The 12,352-nt window shown below is 36.6% G+C and overlaps 1 protein-coding gene across 1 annotated transcript in view; it reads left to right on the forward strand.

Moving 5' to 3' along the window:
- Positions 1-4,368: 4,368 nt before the first annotated feature.
- Positions 4,369-12,352, forward strand: part of PDE4D (phosphodiesterase 4D, cAMP-specific) — a 20,123-nt gene continuing 12,139 nt past the window's right edge. The window contains exons 1-2 of the mRNA XM_009698576.1: positions 4,369-4,416; positions 11,675-11,768. Coding sequence (XP_009696878.1) covers positions 4,369-4,416; positions 11,675-11,768 — 142 coding nt within the window. The remainder of the gene's footprint in view (positions 4,417-11,674; positions 11,769-12,352) is intronic.

A 12,352-nucleotide genomic window follows, 5' to 3' on the forward strand; every position in this document is an offset into this window, starting at 1 on the left:
CATTGCTGGTGTACGCTAATTTAGTAATTCTTGTTGTTAATCCACATGTCTTGTTCGTGGTTTGAGTTGGTTTCAGCTCATTCAGTTTGAGGCAGTTTCAACTGCCTTCCATTGCTTCTTGTTGCTTCGTTGGTGCTAGTGAACAGTTTGGTACACTGTATTTCCTCTTTGTCATGGTTCTACACAGTAACTGTATTCTTTTTAAGTTAAACAGCCTGGGGTTTTTCTTTTATTACACAAGTTTTTCTCTATCCACTGAATAATATTTGTAATTTTTTTTCCTACACACTGTATGCACACTAGAGCTGTATTGTGCTATTCCATCACCGGAGTTGCCAGAATGGTTTGTTCAGAGTATCTCTCTTTTTATTTAACATCACAGAAGGTGCAGATTTTTTGGGGTCAGTGTACTGCTGCAAGATGTCCTGTTGTGACTCTAAACTCTTCAGGGTTTTTGTATTCTTCAGTGTAGTCCACTGTTTTGTAATCACGGACTGCGTTCTCTATTGCCAGGTATCTTGGCAGTTAAATTCCTTGAACTGTAGTTTACATGAACGATGCCAATGTACTAAACAAGTGAGGCTGCTGGTGGTAGCTTCCACATGGCCATAGTTTATCTCTTCCTCCTGCTTTTTTGTGTTCTCGGGAAGTTTTCACACTATGGAAGTTTTCATAGTAATGACTTAATTCCAGATCACCGATGAAGTAATTGAATACCATAAAATAGTCTCAGGCCTTGTAGAGCCTGACTTAAAACTGTCCCATTAGATGAAGACAGCCTGTTGATGTTTTTTAGAAACAGGTCAATAAGCAGGTTCTTAACCCATTTAGTGCATCCTCTCTCAACGTTGGGAGTGCTGTTGCAGAGTATTGTATAGTGTTAAAACAAATGCCCTACAACAATCCAAAAATATTATATGTTCAAAGTCATAAAATGATGTTGACTGGCGTTAGTTACCTTCCTATGTCTTAGTTCTTTATCAAGCAAATGCCTAGAATATGTGTGTTTCAGCTTTTTTATTATTTTACCGAGGACTGATTTTTTGTGAAGTGACTTGAAGTTACCCAGCCATCCTGCTTGCAAATTTTAATTGGCACAAAATTAACATTTTTGTAGTCTTTCAATATTTGCTAAAGCCGAACATCACAGCTCCTGGGATCTCTGCCACCTTTTTTTATGACTCCTGTGGAGAAAGTTGTCCAGGCTTGTTGATTAAATAATGGCTAACATTTCCTGTGGGTAATAAGGGACTTCATCATCCTTCTGCTTTTCAAGGTCAGTGTCATGATTCTTTCAAAACACACAACAGTGCTCATAAAAAACTTCCCATTTTTCTGAAACATTTTGTTACTCAGCTACTGTTATTTCATATTACACCTTTCTCGTTTCCATATTCTTTGCTTGATTTGAACCATTGTAGAAAATGTCATTATTCCCTTCTTCCCCCCGGTTTTCCTTTCGTGGATGTATGTGTGTATGAAAACAAGAATTTCCCTTTCACATAGGTGGATTTCCACTTTCCTCTAACTTCTGTTTTTCTTATCTTGAATTACTCTAGGTATTTAGTTTGTGTGGCAGGTATTTGCTGTACAGTCATCCATCCACCATAACCTTCTCTAAAGCTAATTATCCACTCATTCCAGCCTGGGAATTGAGGATGAAAATCAGCCAAAATTATCTCTGTAAATCAGTGCTGGTGTGAATTTTCCAATTATAAATTTCTAAAGTCATACTTCTACATGTAGCTGAAGTCAGAGGGCATGCTTCCTGAGTCAGTGAAGTCATACTAGTAAATTATATTGCAGCAATTGGTAGTTTTATGACGTGGAGTCTGTGGGTCTTGGAAAAATTATACAAATTAGTAATAAGCTGACAATATCAGATATAATTTCCTATTACCAGTGTAGTTAAGATGCAGCTAAAATAAATTGTTGTAACATGTATGTACATTGGATGAAAATATTTTTTCATAGTTTTGCATCAAAATTATCTAGCCAATAGCTCTATAAATACCATCCTTCAATAAATTCAATACACTATAATTCAGTAATTCTTTATGGATTTGTCTTTGTCTCATATGTTGGTGGGGAATAAATTGAAGGACAATTTTTTTAATTCATGTTAAAAAACTAATGTAATTTATGTAGTTGCCATTTTAAATATTCCTTATCTGAAACAAGTTCTCTGCTTTTGAGGACGGTTAAGATTTAAGGAGGAACCAGCCTTTAAAGTAACAAAGAGAAGTGATTTAAAAACTTAGCTTTCCAATGTCTGTTCATACTACCTATTGCAACCAAACTTTCATACCCACATGCTTCACTTCTTAAGTAGCCAGAAGTATAATGGCTGTTACTTTACTGTTTTCAAAGTCATAATTGAAATGGCCTTCTGAAGGGAGGCAGCATATTTTCAGTTCTCAGCATTGATGCTGAGTAGATGGCTGCAGTGGTCTCTTGCAGGTGATCAGAAAACAATGCAACGTAGATGTAGACAAGCTTTATATTCAGCATTACAAAGCTGAGCTGGAAGAATCAGGAGAAATATTTTCCAGAAGTACTTCTAGGCTACTTTAATGTCTTGCTGAGTCTCTAATAACCCAGGTCTGTTTTCAAAACTTAATTGTTTTATATTCATCTACCTGTATAGGTACAGGACGGGTAAAACTGTGCATATTATAAAGGAAATGCATTGGTAATGTGTTCATTCGTATTTTTTTATATTACCTATTTTAAGGAAAACAATATGCTTTCCATATGAAAATATGTAAGTGCTGGATGATCTGTATCCAGTTGTCACATTGCTATACATTTCTCTCCTGTAAGGAAGAAATTTGTTAATACCGTATCTTGCCCTATTGATTTTCACAGGTGCAATTCTTTTTCAAGCACTTAGTGTTGCTGATATTGCTGTGTAGCATCACCCAGAGAAGTAGAAACTACTTTAGCCAAAACCTCACTTATGACTGTTGTCGGTCAGCATCTTCCTGTGAATCAGCAGTGTGGGCTTAGGCTGAACGCAGCACCTCATTCAGCTTGTCCTTAGACATTTGCCCATTGTCATATTGGGAAACTCTCCCTTCTTTTGATACAACAAAGACTCAGAAATTTGCTGCAGTAGTGCATATGCCTTGCACAGGGTGGTGCAATATAATGTATTCTTCCTTTTAAGTTTTGCTCTCTGAATGGCAGATGGTGGAATATTTTATTTAATGCTCTGAGTCAGCTCACTGACACACTCCACTTTCAATTAATCCCTTTTTGTTCTATGATGTATAGCTGTAATTGATTATATTAATCTACCAAGACAGAAGGAGCAAAAGTTGAATAAATGCAGTGAGAATTTGAGGACTCTTATTGTCTCACTTCTGACTTACACATGGGAACTTACTGTTTACTGGGAATTATAAGGTGCGTGCTTTATCTTAATAATAACTACTTTTATCTCTTAAAATAAAAAAGGCAGTAGAAACTGGCAGACTGGCCCAATAGTCTTAAGTATATCAGTTTTTAAAAGCCAAAAACATTGTTACAGTACATCACAGACTGCTCAAGAAACCCAATAGCTCTATTTCTGTTGTTTTTTCTTCACAAAAGCCTCAAAATATACTTCCCTTCCATATGAAAAATTAAAACTGCTAGGCAATCTACATGAATACACAGTACTAATTTTAACTGCTTGAATGGTGTGTCCGTTGAAGGGAACTGCTAAATGCTGCTGAAATGAGAAGACCGTAACCCAATTATTTTTGAATGGCATGTGAATGCTGCAGGCTGGGATACCATTATTAAATGGCATTTGCCATTGAAAAAAAAAAAAAAAAAGAAATACCCCATGCCCAGGAGAGTCCCCAGCACTGGCCAATGGGAAATTACCATACATCATGTCACCAGCCCCTCGGATTTATGTCTTCTAGGGTGATATACTATTGGCTGCTGGTTAGGCTCTATGGGAGGGATTACTGGCACCGTTTGTGGCTTCCCCTTCAGGTCCTTATTTGGTAGCTGTTGATAGAGCAAGTCTTTCCAGCAGCTGAGCATCTTGACATACATTATTCATTAAGTCCTGGTGTTCAGTAAATATGCATATCCCTAGCTCTTCAGATCTATCTTCAGCTCATACAATATGTCTCTTCAACGTTGCCTCTGAGTGCTTGGAGCTTTACAAATGGCATTTATACAATCGGAAGACCACACTGTTGGATTTCATTTCAGTATGTCTCCTGTGCACACAGGTGCTGAGAACCTAAAGATCCGCGAAAAGAATTAGGAGAGAAAAGAAGGAATCTTTCTTCTTGGAAGTCTTTTGCAGTATCAGATAGCAAAGAACTGATTAGCTTAGATTGGTAGTATAGAAAAAAAAAATCAAAAATGCCTGAGGCAAACTATTTACTCTCAGTTTCTTGGGGCTACATAAAGGTAGGATTTTGTTTTATCTTTTAAAGAACCATGATTTGTGGTGCATGATTGCATGATCACTGGATAGCGTGAGTATTTGTGGGTGATGTGATTGAGTAGTATGAATATAAAGTAAAAAAAACAGAAAAGGAAGCCTTTGTTCAGCAGTGAGAATGAACTGCACTGTATACAGTCTTTCGTAGAAACTGTGCTGGGACTTGTAAAATAATGTTGCTTCAGTGGATGATCAGACCAAGTCTAAAGCCAAAGAAATTCAGAAGAGTTTTGTGTTCTTTTAGAAAAAGATTGCTACAAAACTATTTCTAGACATTAAAAAATTAAAATAAAACAAAAAACAAACTCAAAACTGAGATACCAGACAACAGGAGAGAGCATGAGTAAAGAGGCTGTGGGTGGTGGGTGAATGCGTGACTCATCCCGGTTTTAATAGCTGAAGAAACGTGAAATTATCAACAGTATGTACCAGCAGTATTTTTTAGTAGCCTCTGTGTGTGTGTGTGTGTGTGACAGCTTATTGATTAAAACACTGGAAATTGTCATCTTCTAATACTGATCTACATTACTATGTAGAGCAGCTTTGAACTAGCTTGAAACTGCGATACTGCTAGAAAATGGAATTAAATAGGCTTTTATCTGTTTTATGGAAAAGTTTTGCACCAAGGAATTAAATCAGTATGCCTGTGAACATACAGAACTGAAATTCACTCAATGTAAAACTATGTTTCGGCTTTGTTTTAGCCCTACTTACATGCTTCTGCTTAAAAATAATGTTGCCTTTATAATTGTTATCAAGTGTATAAAAAATAAGAAACATCATCCTATGCTTGACATAAAATAACTGTTCCAAATCATCCTGTTTTAAAGACAATTCTGATTTCTCCTGAACTAAGTAATGGAAGTGTTCAATTAAATTACTAAAAATAATACAAGCATTATATTCACACATTACTGAATTCTTGTGCTTGCTTTATTAATACCCACTTTTATCACAGATTATTTTTTTAAAATAGAAATGTAAAACCCTCATTAGGTCATTGTGTCCGATTAGGTCATTGTGACCATTCTCTGCTAATGCAGAATTGTTATAGTATATTCTCAAGGATTTTGATCAGTCATCTGTGAAGAAATTGGATCCCATTGTGCTAGCTACATGGATTCCTTTCTCGTTTACCAAAAAATAAGATGAAATTACTTTCCATTTAGCTAAAAGTGAGGTATTTATTGTAATTTACTAGGAAATATGTCCTACATTTCCAGGCAGCTGCTGTCATGTTCCTACTTGGCTAAATTAGAAAAATTCAATCAGTGATCTTCAAAAAAATGTTCACTCTTACTGTTTAGCCTTCAAAATTGATAGATTTTTTTGTTAATTGAAGTTCAGCAGAGAGCATTGTAGCTGTAATTGATTGCACATGGGAAAAAATGTCCTCTGTATCGACAGTGTCCTGTACTGTCTATAGACAATGATTTTAGTTAAGAAGCTAAATAGTACTTGGAAAAAATCTTAGTATAGTGCTTTTTGAGTTCACAGTATACACATTGTAGGAAAAATGTGAAGAGAGGCAAAGATCTGCTTTTTATGACATTCAAACCAATGGTTTAGAGTATATATGAAATTCTAAGGAACAATGAAACGTTAGTCTCAGATCATTATGTTTACATCCTTTACTATACATACACTTCTGTAATTTCTGTATACTTCAGGCTATACTTTATTATCTTCTGTAAGTTATATTTTGGAGAATCGTTGTCATGTGGAGTATTTACCATTGGCTTTCATTGAGTATCTTTCCTTGAAACAATGAGCACCACTATTGCAATGCTAGGCTTAGAGATATGCGCCTCACTATAAATTATGTATAAAACCCAGTGCATGACCTTGATATTAATTAAACACATGAGCTTCCAACCCAAATCTTTAGTTATTAAGAATGCTGTTTATGTATTAAGAATGCTGATAAATTCAAAGATAGTTTTGCATTGATAAATAATATAATCAGAAGCCTTACATTAATTTGTAAGGCTGCCCTATTTTAAGTTTCTTGTCTTGTTTTTGTAGAATACAAGACTTTTGAACTCCAGTAAACTAATATAGCTTCTTATTTTTTTAGTTGCATATGTCTTTTAAAAATCACATTAATAGATGTTTCAGAAACAAATATAGTCATGTAAGTTTAATATTTCAAGTATTGAATGAACGTTCCATGGATGTATTCTATTCATGTAAGCTTTTGGAAGTGTTACCTAGAAAAGAAGGCAGCCAGAAAGGTTGAAACTGGGATCTGTTGCCATGTGGGTTTGGGAGCCACTGCAATGAAAGGCTCCAGGTGCTCTTGAGTATTTTGGTTCCAGCCTTCGCTGGGCTTGGAGCTTGATTAACACTCGAAGGATAGGGAGGATGGGGCCTTTTGGTCCATGGACTACCTTCTAGCCCTAGCTTCACCTTCTGTGCTGATGCCAAAGGTTGTAACGGAGGCAGCCTCTTTACAGTCCTTGATATGCAGCAGATCACCTGTTAAGGAACAGAAAGCCTGGGTGGAAGAGGTCCTGCCAGGACAGGCATTGGCACCAAGGATGGTTCTGCATGCTTCCTCTCCCAACACAACTAACTGCATGCTGTATATTTACTTATGCTTTTTGTTACCGAGTCAAAAACTCTACACAAAAAATGTAAAATGCTCTAAAGTGTAATCAATAAACCCCATATACATTAAGCATGCAGCCCAGACTTTTTCATGGCCATGAGTTGACTCTAGTTGGATCTTCACTATGTCTTTGGAGTTGAACTTGAAATTTCTTTCTAGTGTAGATGCAAATTTTCATAAAATTGGATCAGTGTTTTGGTTGCCATCTTCTTTGGAGTTGAATTTTCTTTCTAGTGTAGATGTAAAATCTTCATAAAATTGGATCAGTGCTTTGGTTGCCATCTGGGAACACGGTTACTGCAAAAGTTTGTCTAAATTTTTCTATGTACCTTTGCTGACATCAGAAAAATACCGTATTTTTTCCAAAAACCCCATATGTATATTTATCCTAGGTTGACAGCAGTAATACATATGCAGAGATATGTACACATTGGGCTTCAGCCCAGAAGGATCTAAACTACCAAACTCAATCCCTCATTTGTAACCTCTTCTTTGGAGGACACCACTGTTTAAGAAACAGTTCTGGTCTTGTCAACATATGCACTTGTATTCTCATGTATTACAGTTCTCCCTCTATCGCACTTCCTAGGTTTTTAAAGGGAGGTAAAAATGCACATGCACTTTTGTCACTTTGAGAGGTTTGTAATGTTATTTGAATGTTGTGCCTGTGTTTGTGTTGCATGCCCCACCCCGCCCACCCGAGTAAAATAATTACAGTCAATAGAAACAAATGAAAAAAAATCTGCTTAAGTACATGTTTTTTAGGATTTTTTTCAGACAATATTTCTACTACTCTGTTGTGACATCTTTATTCATCAGTGAAGAACTGTATAATTGGCTTAATGGATTCCAAGAGGGATTTCCTGGACTATGGTCAAGAGCTGTGATTTTCCAAAGGGATATATGTGTCACTTTTCCAATCTAACAATGCCTAGTCTTAACGTGGGAAAACCTTTCTTTCTGAGGAAGAGTACAATATGCATAGATCAGCCAAAAACCTCTGCTGCCTCCCCATGCTGAGCTGACAATATCATAATTAAAGTGTATGGTGTGTTTATTAGTGACAAGAGGCATTATGATTGATTTTCTTCAGCTGGGAAAGTATATAGCATTCAGATTAAAAAAATTCTTATTTAAAATATTATCTTTAACATTTACTATTAGCGACAACATGGTTTTATGTCTTGTTTGACTTGTTTTGAATAAAGTGCTAAATGTTATTTCTGAGAGGACAAATGATGAGGGAGTATGGACAGTCTAGCCAAGTTTCAAGCACTTAAGAGCTGCCTGCTGGATGACTGAAACACTGTTGACCCACAGATGTAACAGAAATTTCTCTGATTTGCAGGAAGACCTTGTGAGAGCCACGTGAGAGTTGGCAGAGTATCATTATAAAGTAATTGTGCAGGGATGTATACATATGCAGAAAGTTGACACTCTTTGAAGCAGCAGCTATGTATGGGTGCACTTAGGCCCAAATGAAATCTTTGAGAAATGGATAAAATCAGGGAAAAGTAGGGGTTTTGGTTTGGGGTTTTTTCCTTGGAAAAAAAGATATTTTTTTCCCCCAAAGGACAAGTTAGTAAACATCAGAGGATTAAGTAACATACAGATATACTGAAACAGGTTATAATCAACAAAAATATCTGAACATTTCGATCGGTGTTCATCTCTCTTGGGTTTTTTTGTGTTCTCAAAGAGCATTATTGTTCTGCATCAGAAACTGCTGTCTGCATATGGTCTTCAACTGTTTCAATGTGAATGACGGTTGTAAGGCTTTGTCATATAATTAGGAAATCAAGACAGTTCTCTAGACTCCTGCTTAGTCCAGATGTTTTCAAAACAAATGTAAATTAAAGTCTTGTTGCTGTGGCGTCAGCAACATGTGAAAGACTATGAGGAAATCATGCTGCTACAGTTCTTCAAAGCAAAAGACTTCTGCCATTGAATTCATTGTTAGCGGGACGGCCTTGCAGAAGCTGGGGGATTTGTTTTACTGTACACTCATATTCAGCAGCAACACAGACTGTTCTGCAGGTTTCATGCTGGTGGTTGAGCTTTTAAGTTCTGGTGATTTATGGGGTGATGGGAGGTGGTGAGACAGGGCTTTGCATAGGGCTAGTGGGGAACATAGCATTAGAAAAGATTGCCATGCACCTTCCATTTGTTATGGACATCCATACAGTAAATATTTAGTTGGAAATTCTTAAAGAGCATATACTCCCTAAGTTCCATGAGGTAATTCCCAGTATGTGGTAACAACCCTTCTCCCTGCCTACTTCCCGCACTTAAATTTATGATTTGGAGGGGGGAGGAAAAAAAAGTCCTTCCTATTTGTTGTGTCAGGTAGCTGCAGAAGAAGCATGGTGCAAACAAACACCAATTCGTTCTCCTTTCAAAGCTGGGGAATTTTTAAGGAGAGTTCCTGAAGAGTACAGACCAGCAGTAGCTAGATGGTCTTTTTCCAAAGTGCTGAACGTGACCCAGTAGTGTTGCTCTGCAGCAGAAATAGCATCACAAAGTTGAGCATCACCTGAAACGGTTTGCTAGGAAACAACCAGACAGGCAAGAAGGACCTGTTTAGTTGGGATCTGGTAAACTAGCTGTATTAAATTAAGGAAGACAGCATATTGGGGCGGTAATGGATATACTGATGACATGCCTGGAAGTTAATGCAATTTTGTCAACTTCTGATGTTTTATTAAGATTCCTATACACAATACTTAATTTAAAGCCGAAGTTTCTGGATACCGTCTGGAGACAAGCCATTCCATGAGATGTTCAGGTTTTGCCTTGAATAATTCAGTTTCTCACCTATGTGGGTACAGAAGAAAAAGCATGCAAGTGTGACTTAAATATATGATAAAAGTTTAAAGACACGCTTTAAAAAATACTCCTAGGATTTTTGGACCAGTCACTTTACTGCTTGGCAAGCTTGACTTGTTTTTTTTAAATTCGACATTATGACAAACATCAGACCTCAGTATAGAGGTTGATACTGGTTTCGTGCAGAAGGTATAGCCCTGTAGTTCATAGTATTTGTAGCTGTATTTGCAGTATGGTTCTAATTATCAGAACTGTGTTGAGCACTTGATAGCACTCTACTATATCTGAGATCAAAGCTGAGTCTTTGGCTTGTGACTAAAGTAGGAATTCAGTTTTTGTAGCTCAGGAACTTCCTGAGCCCATGGCATGTCAACATGGCAGGAGAATGCAGTGGCTAATGGTTCGAGTGTTGTATTAAAGGTAACTTTTATTTGGCACACTGTGAGCAATATGGTAATTGGTGACGTACAAAGACATTGTGAAGAAAGTAACACCTTTCACTATGCAAGGCCTCTTTGAAGAAAGAGCTTTGATTCCAGTGGGATGGAAAGGAGGTGGTTAATGTTTAGTCTAGTCCTTTACCTCCTGTGGAAGAATAAATGACCAGTTTTCAACCTAGAGGTATGTTTACAGGGATATATACTAAGGATGGCTATTGCTTGATGTAATAAATAGTCATAACTGGGTGAACAATGTGAAAGATGATTCTGAAAATGGCAGAGATCATTTGGCTTTGTTAAGAGAAAAGATGACTGAGAAATCTAACAACTAAATGAAAGGATGGCACAATGGGAGGCAAAATTCAGTAGTGATGGATGCTAATTTACATTAGCAAGAGTTGTTCGAATTGTTAATAAATATTGCTGAGTTCTATTTGTTATTAATATCAAGGCAGAGGTATAGTCAGTGAAAATGCATGTAACATAGCCAGAGCAATTAACCTGTTGAATGTAATGCCACAAGGTATCATTTAACCCTGGGGTCTAGAAGGAATCAGGAATGGCTCAGTGATGACTACCTAATCAATTATACATTTCATGGAATGTTAATATCCCTTGCTATCCTACAGGGTGCCTAGAGTGAATTGCTAACTTAGCGGGAAAAGGAAAGTGTTTTCACAGATGGGTATTTTCTACTCTGATGTTTCATACAGATACTGACAATTTTGTGAGACTGTGGAATGGTCAAGTCATTGGGCTGATCCAGTATAATAATTTTAAGTCAGACACAACAAAAGCTACAACTACTCGTATTGGTGTATGGCAAATCAGTAAGATATTTTGATTGTTTTGAACAGTACTGTCAGATATATTTGAGTAGATTAATGATGGGAGGTTATGTAAACTTGAAATACTACAAGACGAATTGCAAAAATGCACAAATAGATTCATTTACAAATATAAGAAAACCCTAGCAGAGAAGGGGTTCAATGTAAATACATTTGTATTTTCTCTCCAAATTAAAATAATGAAAATATATTGATACTAATTACTTGTGTGTATACATATGTCTTACAGTTTTCACTTACTAGTAGAACCCTGTGCCTTAGTAATTGAATCACAATGGAGTATTTAGGAGGTTAAGAGTTGCGTTGTCCAACCCACGAATAAGTTAGTAGGGTAGAGTGATGTTGGATGTGATTTTTGCTTTCATAGTTGTCTTAGTTTAGTATATATTCTTAATGTCATGTCGTTTCCCCAATCATAAATTGACTGCATTTTCTTATCCTAACTAAAATACATCTTGATTGCTAACTATATGCTTATTTGATTTGTTTTGTTTTCCAGTTTAAAAGAATGCTCAACCGGGAGCTAACTCACCTATCTGAAATGAGCAGGTCAGGCAATCAGGTCTCAGAATATATATCGAACACATTCTTAGGTAAGACTATGACAGGAGTTGGTTTTTTTGCCTTGTGGGTTTTTTTCTCTCTCTCTAGGCTGTGATAGAACTTAAAAGCAAGTAGCTTTCTGTGTTAATTTCTGTTTTCAGAAACTGTACATGTAGTATCTCATTGTTCAGTGTTTGAGCAGAGAGATCACCTTAGATGCATTTCCTCACAGCTCAACTAGTTTGTGTATGTGGTTACCTTGTGTGTGTAATTATAGATAAATATTCATATACATATTTTCATGTAACATTACAACTCCTATATTGCTACCATACTAAGAAATTAATATATAATGAATTAATTATACATTAAAAAGAATTCTTCCACTCTGTTTCCCTTACGAAAGTTACTGCAAAGAGGTTTCAGTGTACTGGAAGCACAGAAGCACAAGTAACCTCATAAAATCTCGCATCACACAGTTCTGATGCTTTTGTATTCCCTGCTTGCACATGAGTGGTTGCATGAATATGACTAAGTCAACATCTGAACAGACTGCTGCCAGCAGAGTTTGTGCAGCTCAGGAGCTTGGCATGGTGGGATGTGAACATTAAAAAAAGCCCAACAGAATATTACA

Source organism: Cariama cristata, unplaced genomic scaffold, assembly GCF_000690535.1.
Source record: "Cariama cristata isolate BGI_N322 unplaced genomic scaffold, ASM69053v1 scaffold9724, whole genome shotgun sequence".
Lineage (NCBI taxonomy): Eukaryota > Metazoa > Chordata > Aves > Cariamiformes > Cariamidae > Cariama > Cariama cristata.